This window comes from Pseudonaja textilis, chromosome 17 (genome assembly GCF_049901715.1).
Source record: "Pseudonaja textilis isolate UNSWEBS1 chromosome 17, rPseTex1.2, whole genome shotgun sequence".
In the NCBI taxonomy this organism is placed as follows: Eukaryota; Metazoa; Chordata; class Lepidosauria; order Squamata; family Elapidae; genus Pseudonaja; species Pseudonaja textilis.
The window spans coordinates 3,137,685-3,165,011 of NC_142006.1; the positions used below are offsets into that span (position 1 = coordinate 3,137,685).

Here is a 27,327-nt window from a genome sequence, read left to right on the forward strand (position 1 = left end):
TCTTCTTCTTCTTCCTCTTCCTTCTCCTCTTCTTCTTCCTCCTCCTCCTTTTCCTCCTCCTCCTCCTCTACAATCATTGCTTGCTCTCCTTCACTCCGCAAGTTACTCTACCTCAATCAACAATTTTTATTCCCCTGTTCGTCCCTGACATAAAAATAGGATTTTAAGTGGAGGCAACCGGACAGGATCTGCCTTTGGCAAGCATCCAACGATGGTCCTTTTTCAATCCTTTTTTTTTTTTCCTAAAGAGGTGGTGTCTTTCTAGGGTCAGAGTTTCGAATAGCAAAAAAGGAAAACGAAAGTGGAAAGACAGAGGAAAGCATGTGTAGCTCAGGGTTGAAATGTTGGGCCCTCCGCACTCTCTGACCTAGGTTGTTTTCTTGCAGTCGTCTTACTTAGCGGTATCACTTAGCTAAGTATTACTTAGCTAGGTAACAACAGTGCTAGAAGAGAGTGGAGTGGGAGGAGGAGGAGGAGGAGGAGGAGACGATGATGACTTAGGGATCCTTGGTGCTCTCTGAGCTGACTTGTTTCCTTGCAGATGTTTCATTATCCAACTAGATAGGGGTCGGACTAGAAGACCTCAAAGGTCCCTTCCAACTCCGTCATTCTATTCAATTCTATAACATCATCAGAGAGTGGAAAGGTTTACACACTAAACCGAAGGATAGCGAAAAATAGGACTGGTGTATATATATTCACACACACACACACACACACACTTTTTTTTTTTTGAAGGACTGGGAATATATATATTTTTTTCCAAACATTTGGTTTGGGGCTCCGTTTCTCCTGCTCACCCCATTGCGGAAAAATTGGCTCGGTCGAAGGAGACACATCTGGGGAACATTAGCGAAATACCAGCCGTTTCCCACAAAAACTGTTACCCCCCCCTTCTCCCCTCCCTCTTTCTCCTCCTCCCCCCCCTTCATTCTTAAAAGAAGACATGAAATGCAAACGGACCTTAAAGGGCCCCAGCGCATGGAAGGATTTTCTCTCCCCATGTGGGGGTGGAAAAATGACTCCCCATTCAACCCCTGGATCCAAAACCCATCTTATTTTTGGAATTATTTCTGTTTTCTTTACTGTCCTGTTCCCCCCGCACCATTTCTCCAAGGGGTGGAAAGAGGTTTGATTTGTGGAGAGCCCATGGTAGCCTTGATCTGCCCCTCCGATGGTGATTTTTTTTAGGGGCTGCAATGAGAAATGGCTTCCTTGAGGCTCAACTTCCCCACCGGCTGACAATCTGCTCATGGTTTGGAGATCTAAAGAGGGTGGTGGGGGTGTTTTCCACTGCCCCCATCCCAGGGGACCATCTGACTTATCAGGGGAACCTGCTTATTATCTTTCTTAGCAGAATGACAGAATTGGAAGGGACTTTGAAGGTCTTCTAGTCTGACCCCTTGCTCAAGGGGTGGTTGTCCAGTCCCTTCTTAAAAACCTCCGGTGATGGATCACCCACAACTTCTGAAGGCAACCCGTTGTACTGATTTAATTGTTCGCACTGTCAGGAAATTTCTCCTTAGTTCTAAGTTGTTTCTCTCCTAGAACTAAGGAGTCATTTCCCGAGAACTAACTAATCGTCTTGTAGGATGGCGTTTCAAACCAGGTGATGTAACAAACCGAGATGTTTGCCAGAGCCTTCCGCGTGGGAGGGATGAAAAAAAGAGACCTGGAAATCATAAATAACCAACATGTTAAACTCACTAAAGCAGGAGGCATACCCTTCTGTAGCAATTCTGTCCATGCCTTGTTGGGTTACACATGGTTGGATGGCCCGGTCTATGAAAGTTGTCCTTGGTGAGTTGGAAAACTGTCGCTTTGATGGCTAGGGTTTTCTGGATTTTTAAGTTTGGAAATAAATGTAAGATTCCGAGGTAGAAAGACCTAGAAATTTAATTAATTCATAAAATAGAAAGCCTTCCTTGCAGAGGGGGCGTGTGCACGATGCAGGAAATGCAAAGAGGGACGTGTGATCAAGTTGTAGGACATCTAATGGACCTCGGTCGCTATTTCTTTCGTTGACGTCTTCAACACGTAGAACAGCCAAACTTGCCAGAGATTGTGGGTTGGGAGGGGGAAAAGGACAACCAGAGGGATGGGTTTGTGGGATTCAAGTCAAGAAAGAAGTTGGTTATGATGGAGTCTTCTCAGGGATGGAGTCCTCTTGAAGAGCAGTCACTGGGACAGATGGACAGGAATATTAACATCATCATGTTCCACTGATGAGTTGGGTGACCCAGAAGGTTGGTCTTTGCTAAGGTCCAGGAAATCTCTTCTGAGGCTAACTTGAAATGGAACCAACCTGTCACGTCCTAAACAAGAGCATCCATTTTATCCTCTGGGATTAAGTTCCATTGTATTGAAAGAGGCTTATTTCTGGATAGGCTCATATACGATTGTGATAACAGAGGGGAAAACAACCAAGTGACTGGCCCGTTAAATAGTTTGGACTTCATTTCTCCTCTGCTCTCACATTGACGCCATTGTAGGAACTGTCCTTCAAAACCTCTGCGACCTGGTTGCGGGTGCTTTTTCTAACCCAGGACTTTTAAATTATTCTAGAGTTTAAAAACGGAGATTAAAATAAACGAATCAGATCATGGAACATTTCAGGGCAGGCACCGTTTGGAAATCAGAAGGCCAAAGAACATCTCCTTTTTTGTGTACCAATTTTGTTTAAAAAAAGAACAACACAACTGACATTTTTTAAAGGAAACCCAACGCCTTTTTTAAAAAAAAAAATGGAAATCAAAATCCAATTTATTCCAGGCAATTATTTAAAAAAAGGGGGGGGGAGTCAAACCAAATTCATTCCAATCATCCCATCTTTCTTCTCCAGGTTCTCATTCAGTTGATGCTGGGTTCTGTTCTCCTGGCTTTTCTAGTCTCTGTATTATCTTTTCAAATAGAGAAGATCTTTAAGGGAAGATTTCCCGGTTTAAATTAAACCAGGGAGACATCTTGTGCTTCTACCTACCTTGAAGATCATAGATAGAGGGGACAAAGAAGTCCAATTTGTCGGTAAAGGCCCATCAATATTATCTAACTTTGATGTCTAGCTTCAATGGCCTCTCATGAGAAGGTACCTTCTGGAGGTGTTTGCTCAAGACACGCAAGCTTGGTGGGATTTGGGGATCTTCTCTTCTCGTCCTTCTAGGTAGGACTGCAGATTTCGCTGTAGCTTTGAAGATGGACAGTCCCCTCAAGAAAATCCTTGCTGTTTGCTCTCAGGCTTGAATAACCCCCACCCCAAGAAAGGAAAAGAAGGACGAGAGATGCTTAGATAGCAAAGATCAAATAACCATGGGTGGATGGCCAAGAATCCTTCCCTTCTTCTATCTTACACTCCTCCTCCCTCGCTCGGGATGGCCAAGTAGAAATGAAGACGCCTCGGTTAATAGCAGGAGAAAGTTGCCCTTCAATTTTTCCCTCCTGTTCCTCTGGTTCCTTTCCTTTGTCCGCTTTGAAAACCATCCACAAGCCAGCAAGCAAGTGACCCACAACCCACACAAGCAACCCAGCCCCGTTGGAGGATGCTAGCTGGAGCTGCGGCGTTGATAGTCGCCTTGCCCGGCCACATGACTTGGGGTGATGCAAGTCAACCCACCAAAGAGTCAACAAATCCATTCCACATTTTTTTCCCTTTTTTTTTTGGCGGGGGGAAGCTTTCAACTCTTCTTCCCAACCTCATGGATTATCCTCCATATGTCTTTCTGTGTTCTTCCCCCCCTCCATCACCACTTCGTCTCCCTCCCCCCTTTCTCCCTTCCTCTCTCCCCTCCCTCGCCTCTTTCGCTGTCCCTCCATCCCAAGAGCTGAGCAAGCTATAATCGAGTCTTTAAATTTTTACAACCCCACCCCGATGTCTGCAGAGATTTGCCAAGTCCCCCAAGTCAGAGTTGTCCCCAAAAGTGCTTTTTTATTTTATTTTTTGTCAAGAGGCAACGGGATTTTTCTGGTTGTTCTTCGAAGACGTGTCGCTTCTCGTCCAAGAAGCTTCTCCGGCTCCTCTTCTCTCTTCTTCGGAGCTGAAGAAGCTTCTTGGAGAAGAAGCGAAATGTCTTCAAAGAAAAACCAGAAAGTCCAGTTGCCTCTTGAAAAAGCACCTTTGAAGGGGAGAGGGGGGGAACCCTGATATTTTTCATCAATGCACCCCGTGATCCTCCCAGGCTTTTCCCCTAGCCCCAAAAGCTCCCGAATCCTTTCCAACGTCCTTCTGCTACTTATATCAGAAAATGATCTCACCCTGGACAATATCTCAGGTTGACTTCAAAGCTGCCCAGGTGATTCGAGAGACCTGACTTTGGAAGAATGGAGAAGCACAACAGCAGGAGAGAGGGGGGGGGGGGGGAGAGAGAGAGAGAGAGAGAGAGAGAGAGAGAGAGAGAGAGAAGGAAACGAACGGGGAAAGACAAGAGACAAAGTTGAGACAGGAGAAGAGGGGTCTTTGGGGGAGCCGACATGCAGTTGTGTGGCGTTCCTTGGCCAACGCAAACTTCTCCTCCCTGGTCCCGGCTTGGTGGCACCAAAAGCTGCTGCATATCCCAGCCCAGCCTAACCAATGTGCAGACTACTGTACAATCTCGTAGTCCTGAACAGGTAGTCCGAACACTGGGCAGACGGAGTGGATCTTCTCAGTCGAGGCTTTGGATGGAGAACGGAGCGCTGGGGTCTCCTTCCCTCCAACCCCTTCGCCCCTTTGCAAGAAACCAAGGGTGCGGGGAGGGAAAGAGAACACGGAGAGGCATCAAAATAGTCCTAGAGAGGTAGAAAAGGGATAGAAGGGATAGAGAGATCGAATCTTGCATCCAGGGACGAAGACTTACTTTGGCAATGAAGAAGTTTAAGAAGGTTCTTTCCACTTTCACTTTTTGAGATCTTCAGCTCTCTCTCTCTCTCTAGATGCTTCTTCTTCTTCTTCTTCTTCTTCTTCTTCTTCTTCTTCTTCTTCTTCTTCTTCTTCTTCTTCTTCTTCTTCTTCTTCTTCTTCTTCTTCTTCTTCTTCTTCTTCTTCTTCTTCTTCTTCCTCTTTCTCTTCCTCTTCTTCTTCCTCTTCTTCTTTTTCTTCTTCTTCCCCCAAGCTCCTAAGAAGAAGGTTGGAAGGAGAATGCAACAGATAAATAACGTTTAAAAAAAAATATATCCTTCAAATGAAACCAGTAAATACATCCTCAAAGGTAGGCTACTTCTTGGGCACCAATTGGTCTCTGGCCAATTCTTTTGGGCCCCAACTATCCACATCACGTTACCCCCCACCCCCAAAGCTTGGAGATGTTTGGGGAAATTTTGAGAGGAGGAGGAGGAGGGGGTTGTCCTGAAGACCCCCGCCATTTCACTTGGCATCCCAAGCAGCTGGTCAAGAGATCCCGCTGTTCGGTTCTCAAGCTGGCCGCAAGGTTTGTTGACCCACCTTGGCCGGTAGCCTGTGCCGTTCGCCTCTGGCGACCACGCGAGCGATCTGCCTCCCCCTCCTTTGTGGCCTCCCAAGTGCACCCCCCCTCTCCTCCCCACCCCACCCCCCCCCAGCATCTGGCACTCGTGCCTCCTCCCCTCCCTCCAGCCTTTCGCACCCTCCCTCCTTCCTTCCCTCTTGCTTCTCCTCGGATTCTGCCTGACTTGACGTGGCAAGGGTTTCCTTGCCTCCAAGGAGGAGCTTGTCAAACGCCGAGAAGGTCAGAGTTCGAGAAGGACCGAGCCGTCTGGTGGAGAAGGTTGGTGGGAGGGGTGGGGTGGGGTGGGAAGGAGAAGAAGAGAAAGCCTCCCCACCTTGGGGGGGGGGAGCCTTGTGGGATGTCATCCTCCCCTTTCTGGTGCATAGCTTCCATGTAATGATTCCAGATGTTCCTTGGGCCATGCACTCTGCTTCCTCTCCGAGGCTGTCAGGGATAAAGAGGGCTTTATGTCTGATGCACAGACTCAACAGCGTGCGCCAGAGAGTGAGAGAGAGGGAGAGAGAGAGAGGGAGAGAGAGAGGCCAGAAGGGGAAAAGCAGAGCACGCCAATCAGCCCAAAAAATGGAAAAAGAAACCAAATAAATAGAGTGTCTTGGAAGGATGTCGTTGATTCGCTTGCCCTCCGCTGGGGACTGCTGGCTGGTTCCGTCTTCACATTCCTTTTTTTTTCTTTTTCTTTTTCTTTTTTTAATGCTCCTTGACTTTGGAGGAGGTGGGATCGGAAGATGTTTAGCAGATTGAAACATGCTGGGGTGGGAAGGGAAGAAAGAGACCGATCCATTCAGAAATCTAGACCTGTTGAAGGTCAGCGTGGCCTCCCATGAACGACATCTGGGGGTCGACAAGTTTCCCACCCACCCCCCAGGGAATATTTTGCTAAGACAACCTTAGAGACGACTGACCACCTTCCATCAATTTCTTTGTTGGACTTCCCGGGAGCTTTTGTGAACTCACAAGAGGAGAACATTCCTGCCTCACACACCTTTATTCCCTTGGAAAGTCCACCAAGAAGTTGAGAGCTTTCTCAGATGAGACCTAACTTTCTCTTCCCCCGTCCTGAAAGACATCTGAAGCAGCATGGAAGTGTCTGTCCAGGACACTTAGAAGGCCCTTTCTTTGGCTTGGCCCATAGTTGGGTTGACCTTCTTCAAGATGGCCAACATGAAGAGAGTCTGGTTTGACTTCCAGCAGGCATCTTGCTTATTCTGGGCCAGGAATTACCCTGTTTCCCTGAAAATACGACCTACCCTGAAAATAAGTCCTAGCTTGATTTTTACACATGTGCCCAATATAAGCCCTACTTCCAAAATAAGCCCTAATTAAGATCCTGCCCACTCCAGAGTGGACAGGTAAAATTATCTAGGGTGGGGATAGGGGTGTATGGAGCTGCCCTACTACTTTCCTTTGGACAGTTGTAGCCAGGCCTCACACACCCCGACACCTGCCTTGCCGGCCCATTTCTTCTGCAGCCGGCAAGGCTGGCAAAGCTTTCCTGAAGGCCTCTGGAGCTGAGAACAAAGCTCTGGATTGATCAGGATAGCCATGCCGGCCACAGAAGAAGTTTCTGAAGGCCTCTGACAGTGAAAAGGAGGCCGGGGGGGCGATATGCGCAAATGAGGTTAGTCAGTGGGGAACATCCCCCGAAAATAAGACCTGGTGCCTTTTTGGGTGACCAAAAAACATATAAGACAGGGTCTTATTTTTGGGAAACACAGTAGCCCAGACACATTATACGAGCAGATTCAGGGTCATCACGTTCAGCCATTCTTCTCCTTTATTTATGTGTTTATTTATCTCCTTGATATAGTCATCCATCTCATGAGTAAGTGACTCATTGCAGAGGAAGGGAAGAAAATTATCCACCAGGATCCGAGGAAGAGATGGGTGGGACCCGTTTTTTTTCTTCTTAATGCGGTCGTTATATTTCGCAAACTCCCATAAATTAGAGAGGGAGACCAAGATGTCCTTCCTTCTTCGCCTCCCTTCCAGACCCTCCTGGGGCCCACAGAGTCACTCGCTCTCTTTTGTGGAAGGACGAGGCTTTCAAGAAGAGACTGGACTGCCATCTGTCAGAAACGGGGTAGGATCTCCTGCTTGGGCAGGGGGTTGGACTAGATGACCTACTAGGTCCCTTCCCACTCTGATTATCTGTTATCGGTTCTGGAGGCAAGTTGTTCCACTGAATAACTGTTCGCACTGTCAGACGCAATTAATTAGGGAAATGACTTCTAGGTGCTTTTTCTTGATTCTGGAGACTTCTGGACGTTGACTTGGCCTCTCAGCCTTGTTTTGGCCATCTGGACTGGACTTGGCCTCATTCTAACTGGAAAGACCCCTATCATTAGAAAGGGGGCAGTGATGTGAGCTATGGTGGTATTCTTGAGGTGTGAAATGTAGAATAAACGGAGGTTCATTTTGGCCTCAGGAGCCCCTCTTGTACTCCACAAATACACCATGGAGTCCAGACTTCACGTTGCCTTTGTCTTATTGTCCCTTCTCGGTCCTAGGTGAGACACACACACATACACACACACACACCTCTTGGTCCTAGGAGACAACAACTCTTCTTACATATCTCACTTCGCCCAAATCCCGTCTTTCAGAACCTCCAACGCTGGGAACATCGTCCTGTAGCATGAAAAACGAAGTGTGGCTTTTTGGTCCTCGTCCAAGAAGCGGGAAGGCCTCCTCCCTTCTCGTTGGCCCTAATCCTGCCTGCAAACTCTCTCCTACCCCTCTCCATCCTTGGCGGGACTGCCCCACCACAGACACGCAGCCTGATTGCTAACACATGGGCAGAAGGCTGGCGGCCAGCCCGCTACCACCCCCTCTTTGACAAAAAAAACCCCCGGCCTCTCCATAACTCTGCTTGCAACCGTCGCTTTTTTGTGTTTTTTTTCTTGTCTCAGTTGTTAGGAAATGAAGTCAGAGAATTGATATAAAACAGGCTGGGCTGAAAAGAGACTGGGGAGGCTGGCGGGGCGGGGGTGGGGTTGCAGAGAGGGGCCTCCTCAGTGTGCCCCAAAACTGGAGTGGCAACCCTGGAGCTTAAAAAAAAATAAAATGATGGGGAGATTGATGTTGGAGCTGTCTGGGTCAATTTGTGTACATAGTAATACTTACTAAGTTCCTAATTTCTATCCCTTTTATCCAACTATTGATAAAATAAGTCCCAAGTTCAAAAATATTCAGTGTTTTCTTTTATCTTCCATGTTAATCTGTCCATTTCTGCACAGTCCAATATTTTTTTTTTAATTCTAACTTCTTCTGTAGGTGTTTGCTCGCTTTTCCAACGTGGTGCAATTACAATTCGTGCTGCTGTTAAAACATGCAATATCAAATATACATCCCCGTTCATCGTACTTGTCTGGTACTATGCCTCACAAAAAGATAGTTCTGCTTTAAAAATCTGCATGCTGCCTTAATATTTTTTCCTGTTAATGTCAAGAGTTGAATGTTCTGTTAGAGTCTGATGGCATTTCTGTTAAAAATGCCATCAAAGTTTAAATGCCGGTTTATATTGGGAGAGGAGGAAATATTTAATTCCTTGAAAGAGATTTGGGAGAGTTGAACCTTGGGCGCTATCTAACAAAATGAAATTTAAGGCTGAAAAAAGTAAGTTTCTACATTTAAGGCAAGAAAAATTACATGCACAGGTACAATATATGTGGTAACTTGTTCAATCTCAGAGTCCTAATGGACAACCATTGAAATAGGAGCCAGCTGTGTGCAGCATCTGCCTAAAAAGCCAATGCAGTCCTAGGCTGCATTCATAGAGAGATGGAATCAAGATCCCATGAAGTGTTGATGCCAATTTATAAGGCCTTGGTTAAGGCCACACTTGGAATACTGCGTCCAGTTTTGGTTGCTAGGATGTAAAAAAGATGTTGAGACTCTACAAAGAGCGCAGAGAAGAGCAACAAGGATGATTAGGGGACTGGAGGCTAAAACATATAAAGAACGGTTGCTAGAATTGGGTATGTCTTCTTGGATGAAAAGAAGGATTAGGGGAGACACGATAGCAGTGTTCCAATATCTCAAGAAGGGGGAGTCAAGCTATTCTCCAAAGCACCAGAAAGCAAGACAAGAAAAAAATGGATGGAAACTAAACAAGGAGAGAAGCAACCTGGAATTAAGGAGAAACTTCCTATCAGGGAGGACAATTAACCAGGGAAACAACTTGTCGCCAAAAGTTGTGAATGCTCCAACACTGGAGGTTTTTAAGAAGAGGTTGGATAACCATTTGTCTGAAGGGGTGTAGGGTTTCCTGCCTAGGCAGGGGGTTGGACTAGAAGACCTCCAAGGTCCCTTCTGTTATTCTATTCTATTCTATTCTATTCCATTCCATTCCACTCCACTCCACTCCACTCTAATTCTATTCTATTCTGATTTCTATTCCATTACATTCCATATTCTATTCTATTCTGATTCTATTCTTATTTCTATTCCACTGCATTCCAGATTCTATTCTATTCTATTCTGATTTCTATTCCATTGCATTCCAGATTCTATTCTATTCTATTCTATTCTATTCTATTCTGATTTCTATTCCATTGCATTCCAGATTCTATTCTATTCTATTCTATTCTATTCTATTCTATTCTATTCTATTCTATTCTATTCTATTCTATTCCATTCCATTGCATTCCAGATTCTATTTTATTCTATTCTCTTCTCTCCAGTCATACTGGAGATGTCCTCTTTTTTTCCTCCCTTAAATTTTGAGAAACCACACCAAAGCTACACACAACCCCCCCCCCACACACACACACTCAAAAACACAAGTCTACATAAAATTCCTGTACAATCTGACTTGTGGCATTAGTTTTCCGTATTAACGGATGGATTACACGCCACCCAGCCTTGATGGACTCTTAGCGGCTCCACGCGGAGAGATTTCCTTCGTGATGACATGCATGTCTGCGGAGTTTTAATGCCTGGAGCGGAGCCGCTTCCCCACCCCCCACCAGCAACTGGGTGCAATTCCAATTCCAGGGAGGCTTTTTGCTTCTCCGCGCGTCGCTCACAGTTAGCTCGGTTTGTTAGAAAGAAGCTTTAGGATGCCGAGCTACCCCGCCGGCGGCCGGGTGGGCAAGCCAAAACTGACAAAAGGGTTGAAATTAATCAGCAACGCGATGTTTAGTTTGGAGCAGGAGGAGGAGGAGGAAAAAAACATTGAAATGGGAAGTCGGGCCGGCTGGGAAGCCAAATGCCAGCATTGCTGTTATTTTGAAGAACGCCTCTGGGCCTCCAGAAAATGAGAAGCAGAGACGAAGGGGTGGCGGCGGCCCAGAACCTGACTTGTTGCAACCTCTTAGCTGCAACCCAGAGAGGAAAAAAAAAATCGACAAAGCCAAGATGCTAAACATTTTCAACTCCTTCCGTTCGCCTTCTGGAGGGTGGGTTTTTGAAGGTGTCTCTCCTCCCTCAAGGTCGGAGTGAGGCTTGGGGCAGCGGGTTGGACTAGATGACCTACAAGGTCCCTTCCAACTCTGAGTTTCTGTTACCGGAGGCTCTAGCAAGGAGCGGGACCATCTGGGTATCTTCCGGGGGCCACTGGTGGTCTGTGAGAAAATTTTGGTGGTCCGCAGAGAAATGTCACCCCCAAAGCAATTAATCCAGGCTGGGCGGGAACACAAGGTCGCCCGCATGACCTGCGGGAACACAAGGCTTGCGTTGCTTGCATTGCGAACAACACAAGCTAGTGAGGGGAGGGGGGAAAGGGTGGAGGTGGGAAATTGCCCCACGCGCCCCACGCATCTCGCCTGGCCACCAGCCTGCTTCTTTCCGCTTCTTTCTTCTTCTGCTTTTGGCTGCACGCAAGGAAAGCAGCCAAAGTCTTTCTTTCTCTCCCCCAAACTCCACCAGAAATGAGTCTTTGGGACCCTGCAAGGCCTCCTATTTCCAAGAGGCTGCAAAGACTCCTTTCTGGTGGAGTTTGGGGGAGAGAAAGAAAGACTTTGGCTGCTTCTGCTGTTTTCCTTGCATGGAGCCAAAAGTCTCTCTCTCTCCCTGAGAACAGAGCTGGAGACGCTATCCTGCGATCCCCAATAAAGAATGATCGATCGGTAGGAAAACAGGGTGGGGAATTTTCCTGCAGACTTTTTGGGGGGATTTTCCTGGGGCCTCTGGTCTGCGGGATTTAAAATTATGAGTTTGGTGGTCCCTGAGGTCCAAAAGGTTGGTGACCTCTGTTCCAGAAGAAGACCTGTTGGCTTCTTCTTCTTCTTCTCTTGACTTTCCTTGGGGCACCCTAAGTTCTCTTCCAAGGCATCGGGTTTAGCCAAACCATTCGACTTTGCTCAAAATGATGAATCTGGTGTCTAGGAGGGTCTTTCCTTGACACCCAGGTCCAGACAATAAGGCTACAACCTCATGGCTGACCCAAAACAAGGTGGAGGAACCCTAAATATGGGCCAGCCAAGGGTGCGATCCAGCTGTCTGCTCTCCTGCCTGCCAGATCTCTTGATGAGAGAGCCATAAAGCTTCCATCCCATCTGGAAGCATTTAAATGACCATCGCTTGCAACACCTCGGTTGGGTTCTTAATCATCGGGCAGACAAAGTCAGAGCTGCCACGAAGCTCAGCTAAATATTTGGGGTTTTGGAGACTCTTCTGAGCAGGGAGACTTCTAGCAAATTGGTCCTGGGAAAGGAAGACATAACCTCCCGTCCTCTTAAGGAGGAAGATAAACTGTTTGAGATAACCAAGATAGAAGAAATCTTTAGACGATGCAAAATAAGGGAAATAACTTTGGAAAAAAATCTCTCTTCGTTGTTTTCTTGGTCTTCCTTCACTTTCCAACGTCCAGTTCAACACGATTACCATTTTTTAAATGTACATTTTAGAATAGAATAGAATAACAGAGTTGGAAGGGACCTTGGAGGTCTTCTAGTCCAACCCACTGCGTAGGCAGGAAACCCTGCACCATTTCAGACAAATGCTTATCCAATCTCGTCTTAAAAACCTCCAGTGTTGGAGCATTCACAACTTCGGGAGGCAACTTGTCCCACTGATTAATTGTTCTAACTGTCAGAGGAAATTTCTCCTTAGTTCTAAGTTGCTTCTCTCCTTGATTCGTTTCCATCCGTTGCTTCTTGTGATGCCTTCTGATGCTTTGGAGAATAGCTTGACTGCCTCTTCTTTCTGGCAGCCCCTGAGATATTGGAACACTGCTGTCATGTCACCCCTAGTCCTTCTTTTTATTAGACTAGACGTATCCAGTTCCTGCAACCGTTCTTCGTATGTTTTAGCCTCCCGTCCCCTTTTAATTCAAGTTTTGGTTCACTGGTATTTCTGTAAGATTTCTCCGCTGAGCAATGCCTAGATCGGTTGGTGTAAGTCCTTTCTGCTAATGAAATCATTTTACATTTGGGCTTCAGTTCTACGCACTGTATGCACCACAATGACCAGAGCAGCCTGGCCCCTTCTAAGCAATTGAGGCTCTGCAGCCCTCAGCCCCATTTCCAAGATTTTGAAGGGGTCATGGCCTCAAACATCTGGAAGAGACTTGAAAACCTGACTCTGGGGAGGGGCGGGGTTGGGGTTTTTTTTTTTTTTCTTGAAGAAAAATAAGGCATCCATTTTTCCATGCTCGCACGCTTCCTTTGCAAGAAGTTGCGTCTTTTAAAACACCAGAAGAAAAATTCCTCCATGACTCTAAAAATAAAATGCAATCACAGCAAATTTGGGGCATGCTATCTTTGGGGTGGTGGGCACATGGCATACTTGGAGACTTTTTAATGGAGGAGTAGACAAGCTCATGGCCAGCAGGACTACCTTAAGTTGGAGGCCACCATTCCAAATGGACCTTCCGGGACCCATTTGGGGCGTTTCATGTGGTTTTCTTTCTTCGTTCCATTCGTTTTTTGGCTGTGAGCAACTGCAGCTCTTCACTTTTTCCAGTCAAGGCCCGTGATGCATAAAACGCCCTGCCAAGAGTTGATTCCAAGAGTCCAGGATGGTCTTGGTAGAAAAAGAGATCCCCCTTTAGGATACTTGCAATAGTGCTCGGCCTCTCTTAATTAGAAAAGGTGTTGGGGTAATATACCCGTAGCAAGTAAACCTCCGAGACAAATCGGTTCCTCAAAGAATCGTTCTATTGCGTGTATCCTATTGGCACAGTTCTGGTGAAAACCGACTCTGAAGATTTCCGCGTTTTCACCTCATTAAAAGTAAAAGTTTTTCCCCTTCCCCCAAACAGTCAGGTCGCATGGTCCAATCAAGGTGCTCTCCAGTTGCCTGGTAACATCGCTCCTCCTCTCTCTCTGGGCAGGTGTTAGACTGTCCTTGGTTCCCAAAGGAAAGCATTTTATTTTGGCTGCAAAACTCACAGCTCTCTCTATTCCCCGCATCCCTATCTCTCATCTCCAGTGGGGGATCAAAATGGCTATGGTCAGATTAGCTTCAGGGTTGATGGAAGACTTCTAGAAGTCAGACAAACGAGGGATAACAACAAGCACACGTTAAATCCAAACCCCTTTGATTTTAGTTCAACAGCTGAGAATTATCGTCATTCACAGCCCAGAATGAGTCTTCACCGGTTATAATCAGTCCCATGGAAGTCTGCCAAAGTCCTTCGGGAGAAGTCTGATAAGGACGCACCTTTATCTTACTTGAAGTGCTGCCAACAACTAAAGTACTTTAGTCTTTCACAAACCAAACTGAGCACAAATTCACCACGGAGCTTTCAGGTTCCAAACTGACCAGAACGAACAATGTTGCTTCCTGCAAAGGCTCATGTCCCTTTGCTCCTCCTTTATGTCTTATGGGAGGGGCCAATCACCTCCAAGCCCTACTCCTGAGTTGCCCCTTTTGTCTTAGCTGCTCTTGCCTTCTAGCAGCTCTGCGCAAGCACACACTGGGAACAGGCTCCCTTCGTTCCTATGCCTCACTTTTGTCAGATTCTGGAGGCTCCGGAGTCAGCACATAACTCCCGATGGCTCTGGCCCCATCTCTATATCGGATGCAGGACCCTTGTCCGAGTCCTCTCCAGACTCCTGGACTGGTCCCCGTTCTTCCCCACTGTCCAATTCTGCTGCCGTCTCCGCAGGCTGCCAGTGGACCATAACAAGGATTGGGGGTGGAAGTCCCATTGAGATAAAGTTAATGGGTTCTATCCAACGACATGAAAGTTCATGTGGACGAAAGCAAGGTTTTTACACCTGGGCAGGAAAAGCCAAAGGTACAAGCACAGATTAGGTGAAACCTGGCTCAAAAACTGTGGCTGTGAGAGGGACCTTGGACTTCTAGTGTGCGATCCCTATCCCTTAAACGTGAGCCAGCCGTGTGCGGCAGCAGCCGAAAAGGCAAAGACAATCTTTGGTTGTATAAACAGAGGCATCGAATCCAAATCACGCAAAGTATTAGTTCCGCTTGATAAAGCCTCAGTAAGGCCACACCTGGAATACTGCATCCAAGTTTGGTCACCACACTACAAAAAAGATGTTGAGACTTTGCAAAAAGTGCAGAGAGCAGCAATTAAGATGATTAAGGGCCTGGCAATAAAAACCTATGAAGAACAGTTGCAGGATTTGGGTTTGGCTGGTCTAGAGAAAAGGACTAGCGGGGGACATGATAGCAATATTCCAATATTTGAGGGGCTGCCACAAAGAAGGGGGGAGGTCAACTTATTTTCCAAAGCACCAGAAAGAAAGATAAGAAACAATGGTTGGGAGCTAATCAAAGATAGAATCAGCCTGGAATTAATAGTGAGGACAATTGACCAGTGGAACAGTTGTTTCCCTCCAGAAGTTGTTCTGGAGGTTTTTAAGAAGAGACTGGACAGTCACTTGTCTGAAATAATATAGGATCCCCTGCTTGAGCAGGGGGCTGGACTAGAAGACCTTCAAGGCCCCTTCCAGCTCTATTCTGATTTTATCCAGATCCCATAATTGTTACTTTCTATTTGTGTTCTTCACAGTGTCCATTCCACCCCTTGTAAAAAAAAAAAAAAAGTCACCAGATGTTTGGGACCACAGCTGCCTGAATCGTCAATCGCGAGACAAGGAGAGCGTCTATAGAGTGTCTTGGTAGAACTAGCTTTGAGATAACATGCCGTCCATGGCTTTTGTCTTCTAGGAGAAAGAGAAGAAGTACATGCTGCCGGTGGACAACTTGAAGGTGCGCGACATCGAGAAAAGTTTCATGTCCAGCAAGCACATCTTTGCCCTCTTCAATACAGAGCAAAGGTAGGATCTTCTTCTGGACCAGCTCAAGAGGATGACCTCCGCAAGTAGGCAAGTCTACGAAAGGTTTCACCTTCTTTCCTTCCCCCGCCACCACCCAGGAATGTTTACAAAGATTACCGACAACTGGAGCTGGCGTGTGAAACCCAGGAGGAGGTAGATAGTTGGAAGGCGTCCTTCCTGCGGGCTGGAGTTTACCCAGAACGCGTTGCGGTGAGTTGAGGAGCGGCGGAAAATGAAACATGAGCAGGAGTGAAAGTTGGAAATGGAACCATCTCACTGAGACTTAGTTCTTGCGTTTGTTTAGATCACCGATTTGGGTGGAAATCAAGAAGAGGAGGAAGAATTCTAAACTTCTTCCTTTCCCCTACTTTAAACAGAAGTCGTGTTCTTTGCAGGATGCAATGCGTGGTGGAGAAGTCTTAATTTTATCAAAGAGGGCCCCCTCGGTTTAAAATTGGGAGCATCTACAGCAGGGGTGTAAAGGAGTGTAAAGGGACAAGCGGTGGCTCAGGGGCTAAGATGCTGAGCTTGTCAATTGGAAAGGTCAGCAGTTTGGTGGTTCGAATCCCTGGCGCCGCATCACGGAGTGAGCTCCCGTTACTTGTCCCAGCTTCTGCCAACCAAGCAGTTGGAAAGCATGTAAAAAAAAATTGCAAGTAGAAAAATAGGGACCCCTTTGGTGGGAAGGGAACAACATTCCGCGCGCCTTCGGCGTTTAGTCCTGCCGGCCACATGACCACGGAGGTGTCTTGGGACAGCGCTGGCTCTTCGGCTTTGTAACGGAGATGAGCACTGCCCCCAGAGCCGAAAACGACTGGCACGTATGTGCGAGGGGAACCTTACAGCAGGGGTGTCCAACCTTGGGAATTTGAAGACTTGTGGACTTCAACTCCCAGAATCTGGGAGTTGAAGTCCACAAGTCTTCAAATTCCCAAGGTTTGGACATTCCTAAACTGCAGTATCCCCCAGGAGGAGAAGCCAGGGAACGACAACATGAAATAGACTCTTGCAAACATCGTTTTCCAAGATTGTTCGTAAATGTGCAGAGGAGGCCAGAAAGGAAAGAGACCCCAATATGAGCTTTTGATCCTAACTGGTGGGCTGCCATGTTGAATGGTCCACCAGAAGGACAATGGCGCCATCTCTTGGCGAGGCTCTGTAACAACAGCACCTTCATTGGCTCCACCATACATTGTGTTCTGTTAAGATTTCAGTTTTCAACCAATTTTCTGTTGTCTCCTTTTGTTTTTGTTTTTAATTTTTCTTCCTTTGCACTCCCCATCCAAGTGTTACATTTTATGGGTGCTAATCCCTCGAGTTTCGTCCGCTCGCCATTCAATCCTGCACCAACGCTGAGAAAAAATGGCTTTGCTGGCAAATCGCTTGTTTTAAGAAGTGATGTTTAAGACTGACAGATCGGTGACGTGTTAGCAAATCATTCCCGGTGCTTAAAGATCACCGAAATACATTTTTTTCCCCATAAGGATCCATCTCCAACCTCATTCAGAAGGTCTTTCAATGTTGCCCTTAAGCCAATTTTATTTTTAATTGGTTGCCTTTTGACTTTGTGTAAAGATCCCGTTCCAATTATATCCATGAATACACTGAATACTTAGCCGGGAAATATACCTACCTTCTTTTTTAAAAATCACATTTTTTTCTTGTTGTTTTTTTTTGTGCGTGTGTGCTCAAACTGGCCTCACAGGACAAAGATAAAGTAAGTGACGGACCCTTCTTTTCCTGTGCCATTTTCCTTTCAATTATACTTTTTTTTTTCCCCATTGGACGCATTTTTAAACTCCTTTTTTTCGTTAATTTAAACTTTTATCCCTATATTCTAAGAGAAACTTTGTCCTTCACCTTTTTTTTCTCTCCACTTCATACTACGTTGCCTGCTTGGTTTGGTTTCTTATCTCTTTTCTAGAATATGCCTTTCTGCCTGTTTTCATCTTCTCTGGAACGTATTCCCCCTCTCCCCAATTCATAAGTTATATCAGAAAGAAAAAAAAACACGTAATTTTTTATATATACTGCATATAATATTTAGTTTCCCAATCATTGGTCCCCGGGGCCTGCCAGGTATGTACATTTTAACGTAAATTATTATAGGTTTAGAGATTAAATCCAAACATCATGGGATTGAGGGATTGAGTCACAATTGCACGTCAAATTGCAAGGTGGATTTTACCCCTCACACGTAAACTTGGTTCTGAATTGGTTTTCTGGTTTTTCAAATCAACACCAAAAACCCGAAACCTAATTCTGGACCTGAATTTGATTTTGCAGACCTTGGGTGCAGAAGTGTTTTAGAGGGCTCCAGTGTAAGCAGGTAATGATGGTGATCAGATGAAACTGATCAACCGGATCAAACTCGTCCTCCTACAAAATCAAGTTTCATATCTCGGGAGAACAAGTCTCCGTTTTCTTCCGTAAATTATTTAGATGAGCTGCATGGGAAGATGATGGTTCCTCAAAGCAAGGGTAGGCAACGAAGGTCCAGATTAAGCCTTGGATCTGATACTAACCTCCTTAATGAAGCTTGTTATCTAGAAGTTCAGAGGAGCATCAGAGGAGCTCCATGGAAAGTAGGAGGTGGTAGGTTTTAAAACGTGGACCTCTTTGGCTTTTGATGGTTAATGGCTTGCTTTATCCCCCCGTCGGTCTTCTGCAGTCTGGGGAGTCTGAAGAGAATGGCTCGGACAGCTTAATGCATTCAATGGATCCCCAGTTGGAGAGGCAAGTGGAAACGATCCGGAACCTTGTTGATTCCTACATGGCCATCGTCAACAAAACCATCCGTGATCTGATGCCCAAGACAATCATGCACCTTATGATAAACAATGTACGTATGACGCACCAGATGATGTATATGAATTGCATGGCGTTTTATGGGTGGCCTAGAGCCACCTCTTTGAGTTCAAAGGAGAAGGTTCTGGAGTAGCATGTTGATTGACCGGAAACGAAGTCAACTGTTGGCTTTGGGGTTCCCAACAGACTAGTCTAGTGGAGAGAAGGACCAGGGGAAACATGATACCAGAGTTTGAAGGGCTGACACAGAAAGGGTCAACCTGAAGGCCAGACAAGGAATAATGGATGGAAACTGATCAAGGAGAGATTCAAATGAGAAATATGGAGGAATTTTCTGACGGGGAGAATAATCAACCCTTGGAACAGAAGTTGCCTTCGGAAGTTGTGGGAGCTTCATCACTGGAGGCTTTCAAGAAGAGACTGGACTGCCCTCGGTCAGAAATGGTGTAGGGTCTCCTGCCTGGGCGAGTGGGTGGGGTTGGACTAGATGACTTAGAAGGTCGCTTCCAACTCTGTTAATCTGACATGAGGAGTGAGGAAAACTGATGATGAAGGAACAGGCAAATAAGAATATATTATCTCGTGATCCACCAGAGCCTAGAAGATTGGCAGAAAACAAAAGAGAGAGACACGATCGAATGGGGTTGGAGTGAACTTAGTCCTGGCTAGGAGATATGATGAAAGACCTCTCTATCAGCCTACTTTAAATCACAAAGATGTCCTTGTGTAGGGAGGATTGTTACTGCATTGGTTTCCTTTACTCATTGGTTTAAAGCCTTTGTACCTACTCAACCTTTCAATCTAAGACACACCCCCACGCACAAAGTGAAGCCAAAATCCAGTTTCACAGACTTCTATTGATGACAAAGCGTGATCAATTCTCAGATTTAAATCAGGAGTGGGCAACCATTGAGGAATCCAGAACTCCGATAATTTTTCTCTGGGTAGGGATGACGAGCGGTCACCAGAGGTGATCCTCAAAGGGAATGATAAGATAATTCAGATGGTTGGGTGAAGGAAACCAGTCAATCCCACCATCACCATCTAAGGTCCCTGGGTGAGTTGGGGCCATCAATAATCTCTTGGAGTGATTATTTTGGGATGTTGGAAGTAGAGAGAAGTTGCGCCTAGAGAAAAAGTAAGCGATGACATTAACCTAAAAGAAGGAACCGTCGTAGAGCTGTACAGATGAAGAGAAGAGAAGAGAATTCTCTATTGGCCAAGTGTGATTGGACACACAAGGAGTTTGTCTTTGGTGCATATGCTCTCAGTGTACATAAAAAGAAAAGATACATTCATCAAGAATCATCAGATAGAACACTGAATGATAGCCATAGGTTACTAAATAAGCAATCAAATCATAGGAGAAAACAAATAGAACAATATAAATTGTAAAGATACAAGCAACATGGTTATAGTCATAAGTGGGAGGAGGTAGGTAATAGGAAGTATGAGAAGAATAGTAGCAATACAGTCTTAGTAAATAGTTTGACAGTGTTGTAGGAATTCGTTGTTTAGCAGAATGATGGCATGGGGGGGGAAACTGTCCTTGTGTCTAGTTGTTCGGGTGTGCAGTGCTCTATAGCATTATTTTGAGGGTAGACGTTGAAACAATTTATGTCCAAGATGTGAGGGGTCCGTAGATGTTTTCATGGCCCTCTTTGGGACTCGTGCAGTAGACGGGCCCTCCATGGAAGGCAGGTTGGTAGCCGTTGTTTTGTTCTGCAGTCCTAATTCCTCTCTGGAGTCTGGGTCTGTCCTGTTGGGTTGCAGAGCCAAACCAGACAGTCACAGAGGTGCAGATGACAGACTCAGTCGTTCCTCTGTAGAACCAAATCAGCAGTTGACACAGACCATGACCTCTGTCTTCTTCCTCCTCCCTGGCAGACCAAGGAGTTCATCCACTCCGAGCTCCTTGCCAACCTCTACTCCTGCGGTGACCAGAACACCCTCATGGAGGAGTCGGTCGAACAAGCCCAGCATCGCGACGAGATGCTGCGCATGTACCACGCCCTGAGAGAGGCCCTGAACATCATCGGAGACATCAACACCACAACCATTAGCACCCCGCTGCCTCCGCCGGTGGACGACTCTTGGCTGCAGGTGCAGAACATACCGTCCGGACGCAGGTACCCGAGGCGCAGGGGGGAGGCCCCGCTGACCTTCCTGGCGCCTCTGCCCAGCCGGATAGGTGGCCGCAGTGGTGGGATTCAAGTTTTTTTTTACTACCGGTTCTGTGGGCGTGGCTTGGTGGGCGTGGCAGGGGAAGGTTACTGCAAAATCCCCATTCCCTCCCCACTCCTGGTGGAAGGATACGTTGCAAAATCCCCATTCCCTCCCCACCCCACTAACCTGCTTTCCAGCTCCGTTCTCCTCCTCTCCTCCGTTCTCCGTTCTCCTCCAACAAAAGGAGACACAGCCGATCAGAGAATAGATGGGGGCGGGGCCAGTTCAGAGGTGGCATTGGCCAGTTCTCCGAACTCTCTTCCAGCTTGGCCACCTTAGAAGTAGAAGACCATGTTGTCTTCCTGCCTTTTTTTTGATAGGAGTCCATTTGAATCCTTCAGAGTGGGTTTTTCCTTGGCCATTTCGCAGTAGCTTACAGATTGCTGGAAAAATTGTTCACCCAGTGTGAGATTTGGAGAGCCCACTGGGAGGCCCCATTACAGGCCTGGGGGAAAAAAGGGACCCCGCACCGTTTTTCACACTTATGACCGCCGTGGCATCCACCACGGTCACGCGATCGAAATTCAGCCGCTTGGCAACCGACTCCTACTTAGGACGGGTGGCAGCGTTCCGGGGTGTGTGTGCGTCAGCTTTGGAAGCCATCTTGAGGCCAGATGCTCCCACGCTGCCACATTTTCAACCTGGGAAAATGGGAGGTGGGAATTTCTTGGAGTGTATGTAGTTAAGACATAATAAAATTCTTTTTCTAATTCAAGGTCATGTTGTTTTGCACCTAAGTGAGGGGAAGTCTCAAGTTGGGACAGATGGTGATCGGGGCATGTGATGCGACGATGGGTGCAGGGGGTGGATTTGTAGTTTTGGACTTATTGCGAGGAAACCCAAGACTTTCAGATTTGGGATTCCCCAGTTGTGCCAGTTTAAAACTTTTGAGAAGATGTCTGTCTCAGAGTTATTTGTTGGAGTGGAGGTTTTGTGGAACGGTGACATTATTCCGAATCCCCTGTTGGAACTACATACACTCCAAGAAACTCTCATGTTCCCAGGCTCAAAACGTGGCCGCGTGGCTGTCTCAATATGGCTTCCAAAACTGACCGTGTGTCTCTGTGTGTGTCACATCCAATCCCCCTTTTCTTCAACCTTCTGACAAGTAAAGTAGAAGCCAGGTTGACTTCACGATTTATCGACTGCAGGGAGTTCACGGAGCAACTGCGGCAAGAAAAGGTGGTAAAATGGTGTAAAACTCACTTAACGGAAAATTGGGGGCTCAATTGCGGTTGTAAGTCCGGGATAACCTGTATGCACATGCCACATCCAAGCTCATATATGGGTGGACAGGATTTAATTTGGCTTCTTTGGGCGACCAATGGTGGCAAACAAGAAGGGACCGTTGCACCAGCAGACGCAAATACAGGTAGTCCTCGACTTACCACCACAAACTTATGTTGTTAAGTGAGATGTTCATTTGGCCCTGTGGCGCAAGCTTTCTTTGCCGCCGTCCTTAAGTGAGTCACTGCAGCTGGTCGGCGAGTAACCCGGTTGGGAAGCGAATCTGGATTCTGTTGCTGAGTGAGACATTTCTTAAGTGAGTTTTGCCACCCATTTTGCGACCTCTCTTGAAACAGTTTATTAAGCGAATCCCTGCGGTTGTTAAAATGAGTAACCCATTTGTTAAGCGAATCTGGCTCCCTTGTTGTCAGGAGGTCACAAAGGGGAGGATTGCGGACGCTGTGGCCGTCACAAATACGCATCAGCTGCCAAACGTCTCCACTGTGATGACGGGGAGGCTGCAACGGTCATCAGTGTGAAAAAGGGTCATAAGTATAAGTCACCCTTTTCGAACCGTTGCAAGCTGAGGACCACCCGTTCCCGGAATCCGACCGCCTTCACCTCCCTTGAATGCTATTTGGGTCGTCCGTGTGAAAAACAGCCATAAGTATAAGTCACCTTTTTCAAACCGTTGCAAGCCGAGGACCACCCGTTCCCGGAATCCGGGGCGTCTCCGCTGAGGACCCCGCCAGCTGACCCGTTCTCTCCCTTGGCAGGTCTCCCACCTCCAGCCCAACGCCGCAGAGAAGAGCGCCGGCAGTCCCTCCCGCCAGACCTGGATCGCGGGGACCAGCTCCTGGACCTCCGCCTGCTGGTGGACCCAGCCTCGGTGGTGCCCCCCCTGTGCCTTCCAGGCCGGGGGCCTCTCCTGATCCTTTTGGGCCACCCCCGCAAGTCCCCTCGCGGCCCAACCGCGCGCCCCCAGGGGTCCCAAGGTAGGTGAGACCAGGCCACGCACGATAGGCAGGGGAACTCAAACCAACTTTATTTCCGGGAGTTTTAGAATGGGCGTCCTTTAACCAAATTGTTGTGTTGCATCACTTGTAAACAACGGGGGCCAATGCTTGCTGTCCTGGGTACTTATAGGATCCTTTGGGAAGTGGGTGAGTTGTGTTGTTGAATGACAAAAGGATTTCCCATTTGGCCCAGGCTTCACAGAAGCAGGAAGTCAGACTCCCCACCAAAAAAAAACACCCCTTCTTTATTTACACATTGGGAATCGCTCTTGTGACCCAAACACTTTTCCAACAAAACAAACATGAACCAAAGGGAACAGAAACCTTTTAATGAGTCTTACGAATCCCCGGTTAAAAGGCTGCTGCAAACTAATGAACTTTGATAAACACAAACCTCACCAAAACTGTGCAAGAATCACAGATAAGAAATATTTCACAACAGAAGAGTCTTCAAATACCAACTTAAGATACTGTAATGTACTGTAAAGGCTGGAGTTTCAAAACGTCTTTGCTTCCTGCAAAGAACGTCCGATTCACAGCTGGCTTTTATCTTCTTGAAGGAGGGGACGTTACCTTGCAGCCTTACTCCTGAATCGCCTGTGCTGCTGCAGCTGCTCTTTCCTGCGAGCAGCCCTGCGTGCACTTGGCACAGGTTCCTCGGGAACCTCATCACTGCTGCCAGCCCCCACAATCTTGGAAGGCAGCAGTCCAGTCCCTAATGGTCCTGGCTCCTCATCTGAGTCCTCGCTCTCCTCAGCTGTCCCCATCTGCTGCCAGCTAACCACAACAATAGCTGCATTCACCAACAGAAAGTGCAGGCAAGAGTCCTGCAAGAAGTTAACTGAAACAATAGTCCATATCAGCTCATTATGATAAATGCAAGATTGCTAGCTCCCAGCCGGGAGGCTGCAAATTAAGTCAGTTCACACAGAGAAATAGACAAACCTCAGTTCTGGCAAGGCAGTCTTTGTCACACAAAACAGACAAGGAGCAAACTTCCCAGAAATGCGAATGGTTGTCTGTGACAATGAAACCACTCCCCTTTCCTCCTAGTTATTCCCCAGCCAGGGAAGGGCCAGTCAGCGTCCACATTTGTTTCGTTTCCTGAGTCTAGCTCATTGTCCTCCGTTGTTCCCCTCTCCTAACAGCTCTGCGCATACACGCATCTGGAACAGGCCCCAGCTATTCCTCCTCCTCACTCAACTCTGACTCCAAAGGCAGTTGCCTCTCTGGTGGCTGGGAAATGCTGGACGACCCTGGCTCTATCTCTGTGTTCGATGCTGAGCATCCATCAGAACCTTCCCCAGGTTCCAGAGCTGGCCCAAGTTCTTCCCCCACCTCCGAATCTGCCGCCAGCTCTGCTGGCAGCTGGCGGGCCACAAAAAACTGTCAGGTTTTAAGCAGAAGGCAGAATCTAAAGTGGGATGATCTCATCTTCAGATGAGATCCACCCTTTCTTCTTGGGGAAAATCTTGCAAACTTCCACCTGGAAAAACACAAAAGCCAAAGATATACACACACACATACACAAAGCCAAATATGTTATTGTACAATGAAGTGTAGAAGAATTCTGTCCTGCAAAACAGGAATGGCCTTGTATTACCGCGACATGTTTCTTTGTGGGAACAGCCCAAAGTCTGTAGTCTTGGAGTACAGATGTCCTGCTGAATTAAAATAGTAATCCAATTCCGGGGAATCAGGCACATTTAAGAGAAGTCAATTGTTCTAGATCCAGTGGCAACAAGGCCTCTTTGCGGTGGGATTTTTGCCTTTACATGCATCAAATTGTTTTTGGTTTGCTGTTCAGTTGAACTGTACCGAGACGAAGCAGGGTTTTGTAAAGCAATATCTGTGTTTTGCACTTTTGATAATTTGGTTGCAAAGAAAAACTCCTAGAGGTAAGTGCAGAATTCAACGTTTCCTGGTTCTCGAGGAGGGAAATTTCATACCTCTTGCTTATTCCTCATAGTTAGCCATGGATTCTCCAGAATTTGTAAACGCTTCCGATGCTTATGCGATTTTAGAAAAGTCAAGAGAACGAGGCCACGGCCTCAAACGTCCAATTTTTCTGTTTCCCTTTCCCTCTTTGCCCTCGCTTACAAAGTTTGGGGTTATCTCAAGGAGGCGCATCTTTCTGATTGCTGCTTCTTTGATCAGCTGTATGAAGACTAGAGGGAGTCCTCGCTTAGCGACCAGAGTTGGGACTGGCAACGAAACAGGCACCAAGTTGGACCCCAACTGCTCTTGTCACCTTATTTCAGTTTCCTTTGCTCCGTCAATGCGAGGAGTGGTGGCAATGGGTTACTTTTTCACCATCATGGTAACTGGGAATGGGGGCTAGCTTTGCTTTCAACTTAAAACTTAACAATATAAGTACCCAACTGGGAATGTTTACAATACATAATAGGTAGAAACATTCCCAAATGTTTTTTATATATATACTCAAATCTTAGGCTGCCTGAGGTTTTGCCTGACGTTCCATAGCACAGAAGGGGATGAGTTAGAAATGGAACAAGATGCTGGTTTATGCTGAACAAGCTGCGTTGTGTTGGGCTAATGGTTGTTTCAACCCACAGCACTCCCATTTGGTGCCTTGTTTTTCCAGATGCCTAGAGGATTATTCTGTTCCTTTGTTCTTTTGCTTTGTCCGTCTCTCTGGTTGTTTGCTTGTCCTGCTACTTTCGTGCAAGCTTTGTTTTGATTTTTCCTCCATCTCACCTCATTTTCCGGTTCCTTTTTTTTTTTTTCTTCCTTTCATCCTTTCTTGTGGACAATCCTTTATTTCCATTTGGGCTGAATTTCAGTGTCCGTCCTCTCCGGGGTCTGTTTCCATTCTCTTCCTCAATTTCTCTGTTTTCCATCCCTTCATTCAGATTATATATTCTATATACAGGCAGGAGACTCCAGAGGGGCTGAAATCAATGGGTCTCCCTCCCTCCAGGCACATAAACCAACTGCCCCATTCTGTAGCCCCACAACCCGCCATGAAAGTTTGGGTCACATGTCAGAAGTTGCCGTTAGCTTGATCCTCCTCTCCCCGAATTCTCCCACGTACCATGAAAGAAATGTGAGGGGGTCACTCTGTCGTTGGGCTCTAGAGATGTTCTGGAACCTCTACATTCCAGCTAGTATGGAAAAAGAATTTGCAGGTCCCCTCCCATATTTGCAGGATTTGGGTTGGGCTAGTCTAGAGAAAAGAAGAACTAGGGGTGTCTTGATAGCAGTCTTCCAGTATTTGAGGGGCTGCCCCAAAGAAGAGGGGGACAAATTATTCTCCAAAGCACCAGACAAGAAACTAGGGATGGAAACTAACCAACGAGAGAAGCAACCTGGAATTGAGGAGAACTTCCTGACAGTGAGGACAATCAACCGGTGGAACAGCTTTGCCTTCAGACGTTGTGGGTGCTCGATCACTGGAGGTTTTGAAGAAGCGATTGGACAGTCACTTGTCTCAAATGACATAGGGTCTCCTGCTTGAGCAGGGGGCTGGACTAGAAGACCTCCAAGGTTCCTTCCAGCTTTGTGCTGATTTTATTTTTTATCCAAATGGTCAAATCACTCCTTGTAAGATATGTAGAACAAGCTTCAAGAGGTAATTGTATTGCAGCTGGTCATCACGAGATTAAACATTTCACCAAGGTAGGGCATTCCATGAGAAGTAGAGTCAGCTTTCCATCCGCTTTCCTCAGATGGAAGCCCTTCAGTAGAGGTTGCGGCCTACTCTATCTCACAAGGGATCTACTAAAAGAAATTCACCTTTAAGATTTATCTCCCAAATCAAGTAGGAGCAGAATCTCTCTCTCTCTCTCTCTCTCTCTTCCTCCTCCACTACCAGTGTAATTCCTTTCCTATATGGCGTCCCTTCACCACCACAACCCAACCTCTGAGATGGCACACCAAGGCTCCTTAGGCCATCTCTTGTATATAGAATAAGTTGGCTCACCCTTGCCAGATGGCCTTGTCCTCTTGCTAGGAGTCCACCATCTTCATTTTTGTCATTGTTTGTCCTTCTTTCTCTCCCCTCCCCCGCTTCTTTTTCTTCCCGTTGTGGGAGGAAAAAAAAATGGCCGCCCGGAGTGGGATGGAGAAGAAGCACATCAAACTTCGCAGTGTGTTTGTGTGTGAATCTGTCTGTATCCAAGAAGGATCCTTCTGCCTTCCCGTTTTGGAATACTTGGGATGAGTATTTTGAAGGACTGCCCTCACAGGGTAGACCTACCCCCTTCCATCGACACAACCAAGACCCTCAAAGTGCATTGGGTTATGTGAGCTGTCACCCCCATGCCGAGCTGACACCAAATTGAGGGGTCACAGCAAGAGACGTCACCTTCTTGACTATGATGAGGCCTTTGTCAAGCAGGGTTGTGGTATGCAGTGTGTGCATTTACCCCACTGCTGGTTGCC

The 27,327-nt window shown here is 46.8% G+C and overlaps 1 protein-coding gene and 1 long non-coding RNA gene across 16 annotated transcripts in view; one reads left to right on the forward strand and one right to left on the reverse strand.

Moving 5' to 3' along the window:
- Positions 1-27,327, forward strand: part of DNM1 (dynamin 1) — an 81,124-nt gene that overhangs the window by 48,045 nt on the left and 5,752 nt on the right. For 9 of the 15 annotated variants that reach the window (XM_087914566.1, XM_087914568.1, XM_087914570.1 and 6 more), the window contains 5 exons: positions 15,537-15,646; positions 15,745-15,856; positions 18,318-18,488; positions 20,342-20,583; positions 22,684-22,902. In XM_087914566.1, coding sequence (XP_087770692.1) covers positions 15,537-15,646; positions 15,745-15,856; positions 18,318-18,488; positions 20,342-20,583; positions 22,684-22,902 — 854 coding nt within the window. Of the gene's footprint in view, positions 1-15,536; positions 15,647-15,744; positions 15,857-17,351; positions 17,586-18,317; positions 18,489-20,341; positions 20,584-22,683; positions 22,903-27,327 lie in introns of those variants that run through there. The other 6 variants (XR_015739760.1, XR_015739761.1, XR_015739759.1 and 3 more) reach the window with 3 other exon arrangements.
- On the reverse strand, positions 4,620-5,521 carry LOC148124517 (uncharacterized). Its single transcript, XR_015739762.1, has 2 exons — positions 5,414-5,521; positions 4,620-5,087 (listed from the first exon to the last, which is right to left on the reverse strand). It is a non-coding gene; the product is annotated as an uncharacterized LOC148124517 (long non-coding RNA).